Source organism: Hyperolius riggenbachi, chromosome 7 (genome assembly GCF_040937935.1).
Source record: "Hyperolius riggenbachi isolate aHypRig1 chromosome 7, aHypRig1.pri, whole genome shotgun sequence".
NCBI classification, from domain to species: domain Eukaryota; kingdom Metazoa; phylum Chordata; class Amphibia; order Anura; family Hyperoliidae; genus Hyperolius; species Hyperolius riggenbachi.
In genome coordinates, this window is record NC_090652.1 from 5449799 (window position 1) to 5471753 (window position 21955).

General features: G+C 43.3%; 1 protein-coding gene across 1 annotated transcript; it reads right to left on the reverse strand.

Moving 5' to 3' along the window:
* Window positions 1–4146: 4146 nt before the first annotated feature.
* On the reverse strand, window positions 4147–21362 carry LOC137525323 (olfactory receptor 1-like). Its single transcript, XM_068246378.1, has 3 exons — window positions 21239–21362; window positions 5075–5090; window positions 4147–5005 (listed from the first exon to the last, which is right to left on the reverse strand). The coding sequence occupies exons 1-3, from the start codon at window positions 21360–21362 to the stop codon at window positions 4147–4149; spliced, it is 999 nt and encodes a 332-aa protein (XP_068102479.1).
* Between the last annotated feature and the right edge of the window lie 593 nt (window positions 21363–21955).

Sequence of the window (21955 nt, forward strand, 5' to 3'; positions counted from 1 at the left end):
ATGGGCATGTTTCGGTGGCTTCTCCTTCCGATGAGGTCGGTTTCGGGTGGGCTGACTCTGGAATTGGGCCTTGTCGGGCTGTCCCGACCTTCATGAGTCTTCAGTTAGAGTCTTTTGCAAATATCAGTTTTGAGGGACGTCTGGAATCCGTCCCTAGAGGAGGGGGTACTGTAATGATCCACTCAGCTGCCTGCGCAGGCAGGCAGCTTTTTGACCACTGTTCAGGTCTGCATTCTGCAGGTCTCTGGAAAGGAGACCTTTTGTCAGTTTTGCAGCTTGCTGCTGCTGAGGAATTTGCATACGTTTGTCATGCAAATTGCCTAGCCACATCCTTTGTAGGCTTGCTCTCTATATATACCATGTGATTCCACAGTACGTTGCTGGTCATAAGGGTTGTCCTGTGAAACATTCCTGGAGTGTCAGCCTTGCTTATTGTTTGAAGATTAGCTTAGAGTAATTCCTGGGACTGCACTAGGCATCCTTGCTAGAGCAGTCAGGATTGTATTATTTGTATTGTCTGTTCTGTCTGTCTGTCGTGCTTGGATCGCACTGGCCTCTAGCAGTAGCGGCTGTGGATCCTTCTGGTCTGCAACTCTCTTGCTATACTTGGATCGCACTTGCTCTGACGGAAAGAGCAGTGGATCCTGCTAGCTCTGTTGCCTTACTTGGGTCGCACTCGCTCTGGCGGAAAGAGCAGTGGATCGTATCTCGCACTTATCCCTGTTTTGTGTACTTGTCTTGTCTGCTACGAACGCTTGCTGGAGGCTCGGTGAGCTAACCGTTAAGCAAGCGCTCTCGTCCTCTGTTTCATGTTTGTCTGTCGGTGGTTAGTTAGGCGTGCTTGTCTCTGTTGTGCTTAAAACGCGGAGACCGCGCAGAAAACGCGTTCGCTTTTGAGAATGAGTGCGGTGTTCGCGTTTAGTTAGCGTTTGTTATTTTCCTTATCTTCTCATTGTATGATTTGCTGTGCCTTTGCTACTCTCGTGCCCTGTCTTGCTTTAGCCTTGTGTCACCTCTGGCAATCGCCTCTCTCGTGATTGCGTTCCTACTTCATATCTGCTGTTGTGTATGCACCGTCGCGGGTTGGCGACTAGATTGGTGCACACACATACAATCTGTCCCTTTGCTCATTCTCATTCGCAATCGCTTCTCAGGCGATTGCATTCTCATTCAGTTTCCTCTGTTGTGTGTCCACCGTCGCAGGTTGGCGACTAGATTGGTGCACACACATACATTCCTCCTCTGTGCTTATTCTGTCTTGTGTCGCTGTTAGCAATCGCCATCTCCCGCGATTGCCTTCTCACCTGATCTTCATGGTTGTGTGTTCATCGTCGCAGGGTGGTGACTAGATTGGTGGACACACATACCCTCTGTCACTTTGCTCTCTCTCTTTCAGGGCTATCTTGCCCTGCATTTCTTCCCTTCGTACAATTCCTGTCTGGCGTCTGTGGCAGGGCAGGGGATCTGTTCCTCTGCACTCCACAGCTCCACCTTCCGACAGGAATTTCCCTCTACAGGTGCGTTGCACCTTTTGCTGGGTTCCCTCAAATTATACGCTTGTGGAGGATTTCCGCAGTGTCAGCGCACGTCCTGTGCGCTGATCATGGAGAGAATTCCACAATCGTTACACTTCCCCTTTAGCAGAGCAGGAGATCAACTCCACCTTGCTATTGGGATTGCTCGAGAGGTGGAACCCTATGCCTGATAGCTCCAAATTCCCTGGAGAATACCAACCAGTATGGTTAAAGAGGTTAAAGATGCTTGATAGGGGATACCCTATACTATAATTTTCCTCATAATTGTCAGAAATTTAACTCAAAATTCTACCAGAATTTTTAAAGAATTTGCAAAACTATTCAGTACTTCAGAATTTGGAGAAGGATAGAAAAACACACAGACACCGGGAGCCCAAGATGGTGTAGTACGTTAGTACTATATGAGTATTACATGGATGAGTGGCGATTGCGAACAAAAGTGAAATTGTAATACTCAGAAAGCAAGGTTGCTAGGAAAGCAGCCACTGTGTTCACACGAGGGGACGTACCATCCCCCTCGCAGTGTGAGACAATAACAGAGGACTTTTACTTTCAGTTTCTATACGTTCTGCTAGCAGAGAGAGATCAAAGCATTCTAAGAATTTACAGCACAACGAGTTCTGCCGACTGAGGTCAAAAGCAGAGCGCTCATCTCACATGAGATACCTCAATTGAAGCTACTAATGGGTTAAAGCGTTTCATCCTCCTCCCTACAAAAATTAACATATACAAGTGGAAATTACATAATAACGAGGTAAAAATAAATAAGTATTACAATATAGCAGATAAAACATTAAGCAGTTAAAATATTACTTTTACTTCATATCCAGGCTAAGAACATACAGTTCCAGTATCAAGGACAGTCCATTTAATTTAAACAGCCGTGGTGATTGCGCCAAAGTGCATTTTCATCGTCTTTTTATTTACAGCCAAAAACACGTTTCGTAGCTCACAGGCTGCTTCATCAGAGGCAAAAAAATATATGTTCTGTAGTACATCAATTGTATCACAGAAAATCTCTGCAGGTTAAAGGAGTTATCAGGGAAATATAAAAAAAAAAGCTTTACTCACCTGGGGCTTTCTCCAGCCCCTAGCAGCCGACTGCTCCATGCTGTCAGAACTACTGCGCCTGCACGGTAAGCCCCGTACAACGTGGGCTTGATTGACAGCGGCGGTTCGTGCACACGCATCGTGGAAAACCTCGGGGTCGGCTTCAGGACTGAGAACGGAGACCGGGACAGCGGCGGGGAGCAAAGGTGACAGCGTGGGACAGTCGGGCTGCAAGGGACTGGAGAAAGCCCCAGGTGAGTAAAGCTTTTTTTTTTATTATTTCCCTGATAACTCCTTTAAGCCACATACTGTATACCGTACATTAATCACGACCCCACAGGAGTCAGAAAGCAGAAGTAACAGAGTACTCGGAACTGAGCGAGCACGATCTGGACGGGGACAGGATACAGGAACAAAGAGGAATCCGAATATAGACAAGCAGCCTGGAGACAGAGATCAGGGCACTTTCTGTTTGGCGGGAACCCAACTTCCCTAAAAGACTACTATAGCAAAACAAATGTAAAATGCTTGTGTACACACATTCAAGTCAATTTCTCCAAGATTAAAAAACACAATAAATTACTATTTTCCTGTGTCGTTGAAGCTTACAAACTAACCATGTACCTATTTTGGCAGTTGGACTGAGCAACTATTATTCAGTAAGTGTTTTTGAAAATAATGAAAAAACCATTGAATCCCCCAAGAGTATATGAACTAGTCCAGCGTACTGTAAGTGACAGCAAAATAAAGAAAAAGTAAATTTAGTGGATTTTACACTGGCACCAATGTCTATTTTAGACTTATGCATACAACTGTATTTAGAATTTTAATAATTAATTAAGTAGCCTCTTAACTACTGTGGGACCGCCTCATGCCAATGGGCGTGGCCGCGGCGGCAGCCCCAGGACCGCCTAACGTCGATTGGCGTCAAGTCCTGGGGCTGGGAATGCCGGAGATTGCGTACAGGCTGCATGCGCATCTCCTGCTCGGGGGGTGGAGCTCCGCCCCGCCCTCAGTCTCCGAGTGGCGATTGCCGCTCGGGTGAGTGTTAGACGGTGAAACCGCCATCTTTTCACTAAGTGATCAGCAGCAGCGCTGTACTGGGGACAGCCATGTGACACAGCTGTCCCCCTGGGGGACAAGAGAGTGATCGGCTCTCATAGGCAGAAGCCTATGACAGCCAATCTCCAGGATTGACCGGCTGGGGAGAGGGAGGGGTTTGTTTAAAAAAAAAAGGACAAAGAGTAAAAAAAAAGCACAAAAACACACAAATAAATATTTATTTAAAAATAAATAAACAACTGGGGGGTGATCAGACCCCACCAACAGAGAGCTCTGTTGGTGGGGGGAAAAGGGGGGGGGAATTACTTGTGTGCTGTGTTGTGCGGCCCTGCAGCTTGGCGTTAAAGCTGCAGTGGCCATTTTAGTGAAAATGAGCCTGGTCTTTAGGGGGGTTTACCACTGTGGTCCTCTAGTGGTTAAGCAAGATTACCATCCATGACTCCTACATCATTGACTGAGCACTTTTATTGGCATAGTTACTGGAGGAACTTTCCACCTCTTACCGTCCTTTGAGTTTCAGTTTTACTGTGACTAAGCTGTGCAAGGCCCGTTTGACGTCCTTGTTGCGTAGGCTGTATATCAGAGGGTTTAACATGGGTGTGATGGCCGTGCAGAGCACTGTAGAGACCTGTTCCATGACATCCGAATACTTGGAGGGCGGGATCATGTACATGGAGGCCCCCGTGGCGTAGTAGAGCAGGATGACCGCCAGGTGCGAAGAGCAGGTGGAGAAGGCCTTCTGCTTGCCCTCTGCAGATTTAATCTGTAAGATCACATTAAGAATCTTGACGTAAGATGTCAAACTGCACAAAAAGGGCAGCAGGCCAAACACTAACAACTCCATGTAAACAATATTATAGAATATATCTTTGCCGGCACAGGAAATTTTCGTCAGGGACTTTGCCTCACAGAAGAAATGCCGAATGACGTTCGTCTGACAGAAGGACATCTTTGACACCGGGATAGTCATCAGAAAGGAGTTTAATGAGGCCGACACCCAAATTATTATTATGAACAAGATGCACATTTTCTTACTTAATAAACTGTGATAGTGTAAAGGGTTACATATGGCCACGTATCGGTCATAAGCCATGACAAACAGTAGGATGTCCTCTGCACTAGCAGCTAGCAGGAAGAAGAAGGTTTGTGAGAAGCATTGTGGGAAGGATATAGTGTTGTCTCCAGAAAGGAGCATGTGCAGCAGCTTGGGGACGGTGACTGTGGTGGAACATATATCCACAAAGGACAAATTGCACAGGAAAATATACAAGGGGGTGTGCAAGTGATCACTAACATATATGACAGTCAAAAGGAGAAAGTTCATCAGCAAGCCAATCAAATATATCAGGAAAAATATGCTAAATATAAGTGATTTGTCACCAGTTTTGTGAAAAAAGGAACAATTTGGAAGTTATCTGGAGATGTACCATTCAACATGGGTGCCTAGAACAAAACAAAGAGATATTATTGTGTAAGAACGTACAGAGTTATAAAAGTTATGGAGAGATAAAAGTTATAGAATACCAAAGACCTAGTATTACTTTTCAAGTCATACAAATGGTCTGAAAGGTGGATTAGTATGGTTCTACGAAGGTTATAAGCACAATGCACAACCGTTTGCACAGTAGAAAAAAGCAGACAGGCACTACACTGTTAGTGTGTCACAGTGAGGGTAAATAAGTTTAACTGATGTCAAGAGGATCTGATCAGGTAGGAAAAAAAACGTGTTCCATGCGTGCTCAAAACATATGAAACAGCAAGATAGATTATCCAGGAGGAAGAAAAAGAGCAGTTTGGCACTTGTATTCCACGTAAAAATAAGCTTTATTACTTCTGGTTTAAGAGAAACATCTCCAAACAAGCTGAAATAGTATGGTGTAAAATCCTTCCCGGTCTTCCAAGCGCTCTCTGCACGTGCAGAGAGCCTCTGAGGACGCTCAATAGAGCAAAATGGTCGTCAGGCCACAATACTGCTCCCACCTCACCCCACAGTGCTTGGAAGACCGGATAGGATTTTTACACCATACTATTTCAGCTTGTTTGGAGATGTTCTCTTAAGCCAGAAGTAATAAAGCTTATTTTTACGTGGAATGCAAGTGCCAAACTGCTCTTTTTCTTCCTCCTGGACAATGCACAACAGTCACAGATGGATTTGTACTTTCTAGCCAAGGACTGCTGCCACCAACCTCCTCCACCCCCCCCCCCCCCCCCCCCCCCCCCACACACACACACACACACACACACACACACACACAACAACATTCTCTCAAACACTTTGACTAGTGATCACTGATTTGCAGGAGGGAAGGCCTGTTTTAGTGACTCGTGTATATGTAAGTGTGCTTTCTCTCAGCTCACAAATAATTGTACTTCATGCCAGAGACCATCAGTAGTAAGATAATAGTCATCTCCCTCGCTGCTCTGCTGTTGTCAGAGACCTGTTGCTCAGCTGTCAAAAGGCAACAATTAACTGATAAGAAACATGTAACCCATTATCCTCTATATGGGGTTAAAATACTGTCTAGGTTTAGGTTCTTTTCAGCAAGCAGCTTCTTTTCTGTTTTGTAAATGAACAGTTCATATGTCTTCTGTTTACCTATTAACATGGTCTGTTCTGTTACAATCCAGTGCTGAGCAGATAACACTGGAATTTAGCATGGTTATTAAATTTGAGGAAAAAAGATGCACCCATGCATATTGAAATTTTGCTTTGTTTGATGGGCCTTCTTCAGTCTCAATTCTTTTACTGATTGTTTTACTAATGGCTGCTACGGTACAATACTCTACTGCTACCTTTAAAATGAGCCAGCAAGGGATAAAGCTTGAGCATAGAGACTGCTGCCATAGATTTCCACAGGGAAGAAAATTGAATATCTTTAAGTTTAAAATGTACAACTCATTTACAAGGAGGGGGGGGGGGGGGGGAGTGTAGAGTCGGCTGACCAGCTATACTGTCTGACAGCTCAAGTTGTAAAGTGGAGCTGATATTCCTGGGACTGTGCGCTGTGCAAAGCAGAGTAGCCTTGTACCAAGACTGAGAGAACGATTTATGGGGGGGGGGGGGGGGGGGGAGGAGTGTAGAGTCGGCTGACCAGCTATACTGTCTGACAGCTCAAGTTGTAAAGTGGAGCTGATATTCCTGGGACTGTGCACTGTGCAAAGCAGAGTAGCCTTGTACCAAGACTGAGAGACGATTTATGTTGACGTGGCCTTTTTACTCTACCCAAGTCCTGCCACCCTTCTTCCCTTCTGCTTTTTCAGCGCCTAAGGCCATGGCCTCGTGGCCTTACCAGAAATCCTGCCTTGACAACAGTGGCTCTGTACGTGTGGCTTGTTTTCAGCGACAGAAAGGGGCATACATTTGCATATCTGCTCACTGGGAAGAGCTGATTGGAGACTTGTCTTTCCCATTGTAAGGATGGAAAAAAAAAATTAAATGTAAAATACATCAAAACACAGAGAAGAAAAGAACATTTGCTGCAGGACTTAAAGTGAACCAGAGACGAAGCACCCTCATGTATTTTACCATGGAAATCAGTGGGAACATTAGAGAAAACACTTACCCTGCTCTCTGTTCCATCCTCACTGCTAAAAGTGTCTGTTATCTAGCTGAGATAAGAATCCCGGACTGAGCATTGAGTCTGGCTTTGCTATAATGACTCAGCTATAATGATTCCTGAGCAAAGCCAGCAGGGGGCAGGCTTGGACTTGAAAAGACACAAAAGAACACAGTCTCAGCTATAATCTTTCTGTAGCAAAGCCAGCGACTGCTCAGTCGGGATTCTTATCTTAGAGGTGATAACAGGCAAATTAAACAGAAAACAATGTAACAAAGAGCAGATTAGGTGTTTACTGTCATGTTCCCACTGATTTATAAGGTAAAATACATGAGGGTGCTTCATCTCTGGTTCTCTTTAAAGAGACTCTGTAACATGAAAAACATCCCCTGGGGGGTACTCACCTCGGGTGGGGGAAGCCTCCGGATCCTAATGAGGCTTCCCACGCCGTCCTCTGTCCCACGGGGGTCTCGCCGCAGCCCTCCGAACAGCCGGCGACTGTGCCGACTGTCAGTTCAATATTTACCTTTGCTGGCTCCAGCGGGGGCGCTGTGGCGACTTTCGGCACGGAAATAGACGGAAATACCCGATCTCCGTCGGGTCCGCTCTACTGCGCAGGCGCCGGAAACTTGTGCCTGTGCAGTAGAGCAGACCCGACGGCGATCGGGTATTTCCGCCTACTTCGGCGCCGACAGCCATCAGAGCGCCTGCGCAGGAGCCAGGAAGGTAAATATTGCGTCACCGCTGTACGGAGGGCTGCAGCGAGACCCCTGACGGATGGAGGACGGCGTGGGAAGCCTCATTAGGATCCTGAGGCTTCCCCCACCCGAGGTGAGTACCCCCCAGGGGCCGTTTTGTCGTTACAGTTCCTCTTTAATGACCTTCTGGTTGCTAAGATGAGAATCAATCTACCTCCCAGTCTAGGAGGATGTCATTAAAGCGACGCTTCCAGGCGTTCAATTTGTGGGCATTGCAGCTATTGCAATTATAGGTGCATTTGCAACCATTTTGCTTCAAAGGGACACTATCCCAAAAAAATGTAACATGTAAAATACATGTAAACACATACAAATAAGAAGTACATTTCTCCAAGACTATAATGTGCTATAAATTACTTTTCTTTTATATTGCTGTCACTTACAGTAGGTAATAGAAATCTGACAGAACCGACAGGTTTCCGACTAGTCCATCTCCTCATGGGGGATTCTCAGGGTTTGCTTTATTTTCAAAAGCAGTTACTGAATGGCAGTTGCTCAGTTCAACTGCCAGAATAGTGTGCAAACAGGTAGGGGGCATCGCCTCCATCTTTGCATAGATCCTTTCAAAGGAGTGCTTTTGTAAAGGTTTGTAAAGAACAAATTAAATACTGAGTCTCGCTCTCACTGTATTTTTTTTTTCCTGTCATCATTTTTATGTGTTAGCTCCTGCATAAAGTACATATATATATATATATATATATATATATATATATATATATAGCCACAGAAATACATGGTGCAGTTTTATACTGCAATCATCAAATTCAGCATCATGACACCACCAATAACTGTCTACTAGTTCGGCTCATCCTCCATACGAGAGACAGTGAGACTACAGCGCATCATCTGAGCAGCGGAAAGGATAATTGTCTGTAGCTCACCTTCCCTGCAGGATATTTATGCTAGAAGGTGTAGAAAGAGAGCAACCAGGATTACCTCTCCAGCACTGACACCAATTCTGATACCACTAGAAGGCAGTACAGCACAGGACTGCTAATGGAAAATGTACGCTTCTCATCCTGTTTACCACTATTTTATTTCATATATTGTCCTTGTCATGTAATATCTAGAATTTTTTCACAGTATTTTCTGGTTGAACTCGATGGACGTATGTCTTTTTTCAATCCAAACAACTATGTAACTATGTAATGATACAAGTGAACACATCACATGTTCACACACAAGTCTTGCATTTTGTGAAAACGTTGTGACTTTTGTAGATAAAAAAGTGTGAATTATAGAAAGACATTTAAAGGGAACCGGAGAGGAAGCTGAATAAAAAATAGGAAACTGTTTTATACATACCTGGGGTTTTCTCCAGCCCCATAAGCCTGGATCGCTCCCACGCCGCCATCCACCGCTGTCTCTATCGCCGGTACTTGGTTCCGTCACTTCCGGCGGACGCGACCAAATGTCCGCATCACAGGGGCTCCCTCCTTATCCTTACGCATGCGGCTGCGCAGTATGCAGCCGCACGCGTAAGTGTATGGAGGGATCCCCTGTGACGCGGACAAATGGCCGCGTCCGCCGGCCGACTGGCGGTAATGACGAGACCCGATATCGGCGGATACAGGCAGCGGCAGACAGCGGCGATCCGTGCGTATGGGGCTGGAGGAAGCCCCAGGTATGTATAAAAGCTTTCCCCCAACGTCTCTGGTTCCCTTTAATTAAATTCACATACAAATTTGCAATTGCAACCCTTAAAATCAGCATTGAGTCGCATGGCATAAACCTGATGACTGCAGCAGTCCCTATCTGTTAGTATTAATTATTTATAAAATAATGATGATAATGATGATAATAAGAATAATAATAATTATTATTATTCAGAGAGACATATCTGCAGTGAGTACTGTCCCCTTACCATGGCCTGTGTGCGTGTGACAAAGGGAAAAGAGGCTTTTATGCTGTGTGACTTGTGGCTTAATTACAATATCATGAAAACAAGAACTCCGATGAGAAAATGGAATTAATCTGTTTTCATCTCACAATTAAAGGGGGATAATTTTCTCGAATTCCCAAATCAATTTTAAATAAAGGTTTCATAAGAAATATGTATGAATATGAAATATAATGTAATATAATATAATAATGTAATATAATGTAATCATACGTGGAATTTAAATGACTATAGCTAATGAGCAAAAGATGGAAGAACCGAGTGGTCCTATATATAGTAAGTTACTTTTACGGGGTTTGGGATTACAGTGCCATGCATGTCCTGTCAGATCATGAGGCAGGAGCCACACTTTCTCCCAATTTGTGGGGCTATGTTTTTTCTCCATGTGCAATTTTTCCATATTGTTTGCGATTATCCGTATTGCAATACATTGCAATAGGAAACATCCTGAAAAAAGCAGAAAGCTATCTGATTTTACAATGCAAAAAAAAAGAAAAATGTGTGAACAGAATGCTGTAACGCTGGCTGTGATGCAGGCTATGAAGTGTACACAGAATATACGATAATCGAGGTCAGATCATCAACTGAGGTCATACACGAAGTCAGAGATATGCGGTACACAGGGACTGAGGCAGAGCAAGATCAATAACAGACTAGGATCATACACTGGTAATCAGATGGCTAAAGTACAGTAGGCTAAGACAGGTGCGAAAACGTTACACAGTCCGAAGTCATACACATAGGTCAGATGTCAGTCATATTGGAAGGATCAAACAGGAGTGAAGTCAGGGACAGGCCGAGTCATACACAGATATCAGATGGCAGTAATATACAGAGGGGCTAGGCAGATTCAAGGTCAAGAGACTAGAGTACATATATATAGCGCTGATGCACAATATATGAAATGTAGCTCTCCGGAGTCCGGAACTTTAACTAGACTAAGTAGTAAAGCAAGGTCCAGTGCTCAGAGAACTGAAAGCTATAACGGACAGCGAGTAACTGAATGCCCAGGGTTTATAGAGCAGGGATAGAGCACAGACTAAGCCCACAGGAAAATCAGGCCAATCAGCAACATCCCTGCAGCAAGTGTCAGCTGACCGCAAGAATCAGCTGACACACTTCAGACACGCCTTCTTAACCTATAAAGGCAGTTCTGAGCTGTGCGTGTCCTTCTAGAGAGACTGCCAGAAACAACACGTTGACCCACATCTACAGGGGAGCCAGGGAAGCGACCGATCAAAGAGGAAGAGGAAGCTTTCTCCAGCTGCTCAGAGCAGCCTCCAGAGACAACACCAGGTAAGTTTGTTACAAACGCAAATTAATTTAAAAAAAAAAAAATCCCTGAGTGAGCCATTGCCTCCAATGAGGCTTGTGGTCATTTACCTTTTGCCACATTCAGCAAAACACACAATTCTGACAAATGTGAGACACTTTCTATCAGTGTTGCTCACGAATTTTCGGCAAAGTCATTTATGCATTGCGAATGGCATTTTTGCTTTGCGGAGACATGAAAAATCATTATTTTTACCACAAAAACTTATTTATTTTAGTGAAAAAAAACCCAGTACATTTGCAAAAAAATGCAAAAAATCACAAACTTTTGACAAAATGATTTTCAATGGCATTTTCGTGCGAAAGTCAAGTTTAACATTATGTCTGAGAAAATGAATGAGGAAAGAATATCCACATTTTCACTCATCGCTGCTTGCTATATTTTTTAGCAAATTTTAGCAGATCCTCTATATTTTCTTTGTAGGAAATGGCTTTCATCTATTAACCATACCTCATATGAAGAATAAAGAAGATTATTGTCACACGTAGTACAATACTTGCCAAAAACTCCTGAAGCTCCGCCACTGTTGCTGCGGGTCTTTTTCTTTCTTGTCTTCTCATTCAGTTGGGAGGGTTGTCAAGTTCTTGGCAATGTCACTATTGTCCCCCTAACAGGAGGAAAGCGCTATGTAAATGTTAGGATAGGATATATCAAATTATGCTGAGTTTTTTGCATCATTTTTCTGATGGATACCTTTTAACGATGAGATCCCTTTGATGCTTTGTAAGCATTCTGTATACCATGCAGTGGCGTAGCTAATGATTATAGGGCCCCATAGCAAAACTTTCATTGGGCCCTCGGTTGTAGGCACTCTTGAGCAGTGCCACCTGCCCCTATCCTATGGCTAAGAGTAAATTGGGTAATTTAAATTCTCATGCAATCTACACTGCATATAGTCCATGGGAACTTAGAAAAAAATCATAGGGTGGAGAAACACAAGAAAGTTAATGGGGAATACATCACTTACCACCTGGGCCCCCTCTGCTCCTGGGCCCCATAGCAGCTGCTATGGCTGCTATGGCTATTGCTACGCCCTTGATACCATGGGTTTTGCTATGGTAGCAACTGAGTGAATGTCAGGAAAATCCTTCACAGAGGTGCCAAGCTTGTAACTTCTGGAAAACAAATACTCCAATATTTTGCCTGACGAAGCATGTTGTCCCGTGAAATGCGTCACATGTGAATTTCTGTATGTGAAAATGAACCTGTTTTTTGAAATAAGACCCATTGGTCCTTATTCAGTTTTCTTTCTCTCCTAAGATTTCTCTTAGGAGATAATTTTCCATCTTCTGTTTGAAATAAATTCAATATACTCTATAGATGATTATTATTATTATTATTGATTTATAAAGCGCCAACATATTCCGTGGCGCTGTACAAAGTAAGAAACAAACATGGGGTACATAATACAGACAATGGTGTACACTAATATACAAGATACATAATTAGTGACAAAATACAAAAAATGATACAGCATACAGAATACAGAAGTGGTAATGACAGTGGTAAAAGTAACATGATGAATAAAATGTATAATGATTTCCAAGACACAAAAGGGGGAGAGAGCCCTGCCCTTATGAGCTTACAATCTAAAGGGAATGGGGGGAAACCAGAGGAGGGGTAGTATACAACCAATATATAAAGGCAGTGTGTTTTAGGATACCTAGTAGGAGTGCAATTTGGTCTTAGGACAAAGGGAAGTGGCCTAAGGTAGAGCATATGCTTGTCGGAACAAATGAGTTTTTAGAGAGCGTTTAAAGGTAACAAAGGTTGGCGAGTGACGGATGTGTTGGGGGAGGGCATTCCAGAGGAGGGTTGAAGCACGTGCAAAATCTTGTAAACGTGAATGTGAAGAGGTAATTCTAGTGGAGGGCAACTGAAAATCATGTGCAGATCTGAGATTACAATTGGGTTGGTAAATTAGTGAGGGTATGACCTGGGAGAGAGATTGTGGAGAGCTTTGTAGATTAGGGTTAGGAGTTTGACCTGGATCCTCTGGTTAATTGGCAGCCAGTGAAGAGCTTGGAAGAGAGGAGCAGCAGAGGAAGAGTGAGAAGAAAGATGAATGAGACAAGCAGCTGAGTTCAGTACCGACTGGAGCGCGGCCAGTTTGTTATAAGGTAGTCCACAAAGTAGTAGTTTTTGTATGTTGCAGTAGTCCAGACAAGAAATTATAATAGCATGTATTAACATTTTGGTTGTGTCTTGAGTGAGAAAAAGTCGGATGCGAGATATGTTTTGAAGTTGGAAATGACAAGAGCTGGTTATGGAGTGAATATGAAGAATAAAAGAGAGAGATGAGTTGAATATTACCCCCAAGCACTGTGCTTTGGGAACTGAAGTTATGGGAATGTTATTAACATTTATTGTTACTTCAGGCAGAGAGGTGGACAGAGACGGTGGAATAACACACAGATTATTTCTGTTTAAGTTAACTTTTCAGCACTCTGCAACTGAAGAAGTACCAAAACGTAGGTAAAAAAAAGTGTTGCCAAAAATTATAGTATACTCTTGCTTGCTGGTGGCTTGAAAGGCTTGAAAATATCACCCAGGAAAAACTTATAGGAAAAGGTGACTTGAATAAAGGCCACTAGGGTTGATTCAGTAAACATTGGTAATATTACGATGCACTAAGTTATGAGCGTAAGTAATGGCATTATTGCGGGGCGTGGTAATTTTACCGATGCTAATCAACCCGCTTGTGTCTGAAGTACCTGAAGGCAAGTCCATCACTACCGCCCTTATAATTTTCTTTTAGTGTATTTTAATCTGTGTTGGCAACTCTGTTTTCATCGTTATTTCCTCATTGATATCCACCCTTATTGGAGGCATTCATTTGAAAGGGGCCTCTGAAAAAGGGCGCATGATGTAGCTGAGAAACATATAGCTAAAAAAAAGTGATATAGGCGAGAAAAGGGATGACTACGACTTAACTTCTCCCTACTCTCAAACAAAACCTGTCCCTTGTGGTGCCTAACCCTAAAACCCCTCTGATGGTGCTTAAACCTAATACACCCTTGATGGTGCCTAACCTTACTCCCCCACGGTGGTGCCTAATCTTCGCTGCATTTCATGTCTAAAATATACATTATTTTGAACTGATATATCTGAATGAACTGATATAACCAAATGTATTATTGTTGTAGCTGCATTTCAGAACATACGTTATTCCGATATAACCGATCTTTAGGAATCCTCGTTGCAGCTGCATTTTACATGATACTGAAAATATAACCGAATTTGTGATATAATCAAATTTGCGACATGCTGATATAACCAATCTTTACACATCCTCCTTGTAACTACATTTGTATAGCCATAAAAAAAATCTCGACTATATCCCATGATCTTTTATAGAAAAAAAAAAAAACTTGGGTGCCCTTTTCATCACCTTGTAGCCGAGATTTGCAGCCAATAACATTGAAGTCTATGGTGGCGCCCTTTTTACATAGATGGCTCAGGTGCCCTTTTGAACTGATACCCGGTGGAGGGGTGTCACCCCTTTTTCCTGTACAACAGAGAGTGGCGGAGTGGGGTTGGGGTTATTTAACCCACCTCTCTAGATAGTGGTTGCCTTGGAGGCAGGGCCAGATTACAGACCAGGCAACACAAGCACTTGATTAGGGCCCCAGTCACAGACTAAGGGGCACCACCAGCATGGTAATCCAGTCCTATCTTCCCATTAAATAGGCACATGACCACCAGGCCCGCCCCGCTGTGAATTTTTTTACCTGCTGCAGTGTCACTGCGACAGTGGCACACGTTGCCATGGATGTCAGCACCGCTCTCCAGCCTGGCTGGAAACTTTGACTGATGCTGACATCGTTAACCTGCTGTGGCGTCCATCTCCATGGCAGCGGTACTCGTTTTCTCATCCTATACAATAAAATGCAAGTGTCCCTGCGTCATCAACTTATGGCTGTGTGTCCCTGGCCTTTTTGTACTGAGCATGTGCGCAGCCAAAGCAGTTAGGACACAGGGCCGGATCTGACAGCTTGCTGTGTGTGGTTCACAGAGGTTCTCATTGCATTGTGGGAAATAACAGCTTTTTCTAACTGCCAAGCAAGAAGCTCCCTGTGTGCCTATACTTCAGACAGTGGTGGGGAAGGTGCAAGCGGGACGCGTTTGTGCGCGCATTGCAGGGGGTAGCGGCTGTGCCCTAGCGCCCATTTTTTAACGGGGGGGCCTTTTTGCTAGTGCCTGTATATTCTTTATAAATATTCTTATTTATGGCAAAATAAAAATTGCCATATTAGCCCATCACTAATTACAAGCAACAAAAGAGCACTTTAAAAAATGCAATGGTGATTTAGGAGATCAACAGTGACATAAAATACCTGTCCCACACCTGACCTCAAGTTTCTAAACCATTTGCTCTTCCTTGTCTTCACTCCAGACACACATGGCAAGATGGGAAGTCATCAGAGGACAATGGGGATCTGACTGTAAAATATTGTGCCTGGCTGCAGCATTTTCTTATACGCTAGAGAGGGAATTGGAGTTTGTTTTCATAATGTGAAATACTATCTGGCTAACACAAGTTCCTCAGGGGAGAAAGTGTAGTTCATAGTATTTCATTGTTTACACCTCGTCACACACATGGGATATAAATCTGTTTACTTAATGTAGAAAATGATTTTACATGAATGGCTTTGGAGGAGACATCTACATTAACCTCCTTAGTGGTATGGACTAGCTCAGCTCGTCCATTACTGCCGGAGGGCGCCGCTCAGGCCCCGCTGGGCCGTTTTGTGTGAAAAAAAAATTTAAATCACGCAGCTAGCACTTTGCTAGCTGTGTGGGGCATTCGATCGCTGCCGTTCTGCCGCTACCCGACGCGAAAGGAGCCCCCCCCCGCATACCCCGTGCGCAGCCTGGCCAATCAGTGCCAGGCAGCGCTGCGGGGTGGATCGGGACTCCGGATGACATCACAACGTCGATGACGTCAATGACATCATCACGATCGTCGCCATGAAGACGGGGGAAGCCCTAAAGAAAATCCCGTTCAGAACAGGATTTCCGGACGGGCTAATGTGCCGGCGGTGATCGAAGGGTAGTGAGGGACGCCGCAGGGAGGGGGGAATCATGTAGCTAGCGCTAGGCTAGCTACTAGGGATGCTCATTCGGATTCTGCGGAAATGCAATTTCCGAAATTCTGATCGGAAATTGCATTTCCACATCGGAATGCGGAAATCGGTAATGCAAGTGCGTTAGGCGGATTTCCGACGGAAATCGCGGAAATTTCAGCTGAAAATCGTGGAAATTCCGCCCGACTTTAACATCGATTTTCTCAAAAACTATAAAGTCTTTTTGCATCTTGTTCACAAGATTCAGTTTAATAAACCCTGAAAATTTGGTGTTTGAAAGTGGAACAGAGGCGCCAGCAGGATAAAACTTGATAAAATCTTTAAAATTGCTTGGAGTGAGTGGTGGGCTCACCTCCCAAAAGCAGACCAGATGATCATGTTTTCATATAAAAATATCAATACATTTATTATTTTATACGGTACCCCAAACAAAAATGCAACGCGTTTCGCAGGCCAAGCCCGCTTCATCGGGCAAAATTGTGGACAACAGGAGCTCTGTAGTAATGGATTTAGCGCCTCAGTCACTCTTCTCTTTTACATTTTCTCTTTTACATTCTCTCTTTTACCTGAAAATTTGGTGTTTCTAGGACTTACGGGGGCTTTGCTATTAACCACTAAAGTTGGCGGATTTTTACTGTAATGTAAAATGCAGAAAATCTGCATCTGCCTATTTTTTGCATTTACATTACAGTAAAAATCTGCCGACTTTAGTGGTTAATAGCAAAGCCCCCGTAAGTCTTAGAAACACCAAATTTTCAGGGTTTATTAAACAGAACCTTCTGAACAAAATGCAAAACAAAGTTTTCAAAAAGACCTTATAGTTTTTGAGAAAATTGATGTTAAAGTCGCGCGGAATTTCCGCGATTTCCGGCTGAAATTCCGCATTGGAATGCGGAAATTGGTAGCGGAATCGGTAATTGGCAATGGCGGAATGCGGATTTACCGTGGAATCGGAAATTGGCATTTCCGACCATCCCTAGCTACATGATTTTAAAAAAAAAAACAACAACAAAAAATAGTGTTGCGCTGCCCCCTGGCAATGTTGATAAAATGCCAGGGTTGTTAAAGAGGAGCAGTCTGAGATGTGCAATGATCTAAATTTCCACTTTAAATTCGATCTACCAAGATGGTTGTACAGGATCTTCTAAAAAAAATTAGCATATTGTGATAAAGTTCATTATTTTCTGTAATGTACTGATAAACATTAGACTTTCATATATTTTAGATTCAAATACACACAACTGAAGTAGTTCAAGCCTGTTGTTTTAATATTGATGATTTTGGCATACAGCTCATGAAAATCCAAATTTCCTATCCCCAAAAATTAGCATACAGTGGTGTGAAAAACGATTTGCCCCCTTCCTGATTTCTTATTCTTTTGCATGTTTGTCACACTTAAATGTTTCTGCTCATCAAAAACCGTTAACTATTAGTCAAAGATAACATAATTGAACACAAAATGCAGTTTTAAATTATGGTTTTTATTATTTAGTGAGAAAAATAACTCAAAACCTACATGGCCCTGTGTGAAAAAGAAATTGCCCCCTGAACCTAATAACTGGTTGGGCCACCCTTAGCAGCAATAACTGCAATCAAGCGTTTGCGATAACTTGCAATGAGTCTTTTACAGTCTTTTACAGCGCTCTGGAGGAATTTTGGCCCACTCATCTTTGCAGAATTGTTGTAATTCAGCTTAATTTGAGGGTTTTCTAGCATGAACCGCCTTTTTAAGGTCATGCCACAACATCTCAATAGGATTCAGGTCAGGACTTTGACTAGTCCACTCCAAAGTCTTTATTTTGTTTTTCTTCAGCCATTTAGAGGTGGATTTGCTGGTGTGTTTTGGGTCATTGTCCTGCTGCAGCACCCAAGATCGCTTCAGCTTGAGTTGACGAACAGATGGCCGGACATTCTCCTTCAGGATTTTTTGGTAGACAGTAGAATTCATGGTTCCATCTATCACAGCAGGCCTTCCTGAAGCAGCAAAACAACCCCAGACCATCACATTACCACCACCATATTTTACTGTTGGTATGATGTTCTTTTGCTGAAATGTTGTGTTACTTCTACACCAGATGTAACGGGACACGCACCTTCCAAAAAGTTCAACTTTTGTCTCGTCGGTCCACAAGGTATTTTCCCAAAAGTCTTGCCAATCATTGAGGTGTTTTTTTAGCAAAATTGAGACGAGCCTTAATGTTCTTTTTGCTTAAAAGTGGTTTGCGCCTTGGATATCTGCCATGCAGACCGTTTTTGCCCAGTCTCTTTCTTATGTTGGAGTCGTGAACAATGACCTTAATTGAGGCAAGTGAGGCCTGCAGTTCTTTAGATGTTGTCCTGGGGTCTTTTGTGGCCTCTCGGATGAGTTTTCTCTGCGCTTTTGGGGTAATTTTGGTCGGCCAGCCACTCCTGGGAAGGTTCATCACTGTTCCATGTTTTTGCCATTTGTGGATAATGGCTCCCACTGTGGTTCGCTGGAGTCCCAAAGCTTTAGAAATGGCTTTATAACCTTTACCAGACTAATAGATCTCAATTACAGTACTTTGTTCTCATTTGTTCCTGAATTTCTTTGGATCTTGGCATGATGTCTAGCTTTTGAGGTGCTTTTGGTCTACTTCTCTGTGTCAGATAGCTCCTATTTAAGTGATTTCTTGATTGAAACAGGTGTGGCAGTAATCAGGCCTGGGGGTGACTACAGAAATTGAACTCAGGTGTGATAAACCACAGTTAAGTTATTTTTTAACAAGGGGGGCAATCACTTTTTCACACAGGGCCATGTAGATTTGGAGTTTTTTTTTTCTCACTAAATAATAAAAAACATCATTTAAAAATGCATTTTGTGTTCAATTATGTTATCTTTGACTAATAGTTAACGGTTTTTGATGAGCAGAAACATTTAAGTGTGACAAACATGCAAAAGAATAAGAAATCAGGAAGGGGGCAAATAGTTTTTCACACCACTGTATTTCATCCGACCAATAAAAGAAAAGTGTTTTTAAAACAAAAAAAGTCAACCTTCAAATAATTATGTTCAGTTATGCACTCAATACTTGGTCGGGAATCCTTTTGCAGAAATGACTGCTTCAATGCGGCGTGGTATGGAGGCAATCAGCCTGTGGCACTGCTCAGGTGTTATGGAGGCCCAGGATGCTTCGATAGCGGCCTTAAGCTCATCCAGAGTGTTGGGTCTTGCGTCTCTCAACTTTCTCTTCACAATATCCCACAGATTCTCTATGGGGCTAAGGTCAGGAGTGTTGGCAGGCCAATTGAGCACAGTAATACCATGGTCAGTAAACCATTTACCAGTGGTTTTGGCACTGTGAGCAGGTGCCAGATCGTGCTGAAAAATGAAATCTTCATCTCCATAAAGCTTTTCAGCAGATGGAAGCATGAACCCACTTTTGAACCAGAAACTGCGGCAGAAGCGCCTGACCTGGGCTACAGAGAAGCAGCACTGGACTGTTCAGTGGTCCAAAGTACTTTTTTCAGATAAAAGCAACTTTTACATGTCATTCGGAAATCAAGGTGTCAGAGTCTGGAAGAAGACTGGGGAGAGGGAAATGTCAAAATGCCTGAAGTCCAGTGTCAAGTACCCACAGTCAGTGATGGTCTGAGGTGCCATGTCAGCTGCTGGTGTTGGTCCACTGTGTTTTATCAAGGGCAGGGTCAATGCAGCTAGCTATCAGGCGATTTTGGAGCACTTCATGCTTCCATCTGCTGGAGATGAAGATTTCATTTTTCAACACGACCTGGCACCTGCTCACAGTGCCAAAACCACTGGTAAATGGTTTACTGACCATGGTATTACTGTGCTCAATTGGCCTGACAACTCTCCTGACCTGAACCCCATAGAGAATCTGTGGGATATTGTGAAGAGAAAGTTGAGAGACGCAAGACCCAACACTCTGGATGAGCTTAAGGCCGCTATCGAAGCATCCTGGGCCTCCATAACACCTGAGCAGTGCCACAGGCTGATTGCCTCCATGCCACGCCACATTGAAGCAGTCATTTCTGCAAAAGGATTCCCGACCAAGTATTGAGTGCATAAGTGAACATAATTATTCGAAGGTTGACTTTTTTTGTTTTAAAAACACTTTTCTTTTATTGGTCGGAAGAAATATGCTAATTTTTTGAGATAGGAAATTTGGGTTTTCATGAGCTGTATGCCAAAATCATCAATATTAAAACAATAAAAGGCTTGAACTACTTCAGTTGTGTGAATTTGAATCTAAAATATATGAAAGTCTAATGTTTATCAGTACATTACAGAAAATAATGAACTTTACCACAATATGCTAATTTTTTGAGAAGATCCTGTATAATTGTACTTTACAGATTAAATTGGTTCAGGAATATTTTTTTGTGTCTGAGCTTCTGACAGCATTCTTCCCCTGGCCTCTGTCACTTAAAAAGGCCTTTAGATGGGCTATGATGTATAATTTAGCTTCACAATTATTTCTTCTCCTGGAGTTTAGTTTAGCATGAGAATCAGGAAACATTTTTAGGAGGGAATAAATCTATCTGTCATCCCTCCATCCAGAAATAAATAAATTATGTATATATATATATATATATATATATATATATATATATATATATATATATATATATATATATATATATATATATATATATATATATACATACATATCCTATGTAATAAAACCCCAGTGTCTCTGCGTCCTGTCCGTGTGTGTGTGTGTGTGTGTGTCCGTGCTTCCAGACCTGACAGTTTGCTGTCTGTGAACCTCATTGCATTGTGGGAAATAACAGCTTTTTCCAACTGCCAAGCATCCAGTATCTCCCTGTGTGTGTATACTTCTGACATTGGTGGGAGATGGGTGAGTGGGGCGCATCAGTATGGGCGTTGCTGGGTTTAGCGGTCATGGCCTAGCTCCCGTTTTTTTTAGCGAGCGGGCCTTTTTACTAGTATATATATATTTGTCATGATCTCACCTTGGTTCTGCTCCAGTGTTGCGTCAGCAGACTCTGGGAGCTTGGACAGACAACTGCCTGGCTCCTCGCACATTGTTGGCATCTCCGTAAGTTCCGCAGTCTTACATGGGCGGACTTCCTCCATCGTTGCTAGGGGACTTGGACACTCGTCGTACACTCTCCAACACCTCCTCTGTGGTGGACACACAGTCAATCACTAGATACAGGCTGTGCATTCCATTGGCTGGCTGATTCAGTGGAGTTCTTGGATTGGCTGATGGCAGTATTCAAACCAGGATGGCCAGTTGTGAGTTTCCCGTGGCTGTGATAGCATTAAGCTGCTAGATCGAGCTGCTGCCCGTAGCTTTTCTCTCTTGCCTGTTATCTTGCCTGACAATTTCCTGTATATCTGACTATCCTTTCATTGCTGCCAGGACCGAGCTTTGCTAGCTTGTTACAATTCTTCCTGGTGGTACCACTGTCTTATTGCCTTCAGTTCCGTTAGCGACTGTAGCCCCTGATGAGTTGCTAAGGCAATGAAACGTTGGGCGGAGCCACGGAGTGACGCTTTTACACGTGTGCTGTCGGCCGGACGCGGCTGGAGAAGCGCATGTTGTTTTTAATGGTCTATCATTCACATTTTTTGCTAGTGACAGAGGCTTGCTCGGGAGAACGTCTGTCCTCAATCTATGTGGCAGGTCTGTGGATGAGTGCTTGTACTTATAGCATCTCTTACCA

Excerpts from the sequence above, each read along its gene's own strand:
- LOC137525323 (XM_068246378.1), bottom strand. The coding sequence starts at position 21,362 with ATGGAGGAAGTCCGCCCATGTAAGACTGCGGAACTTACGGAGATGCCA.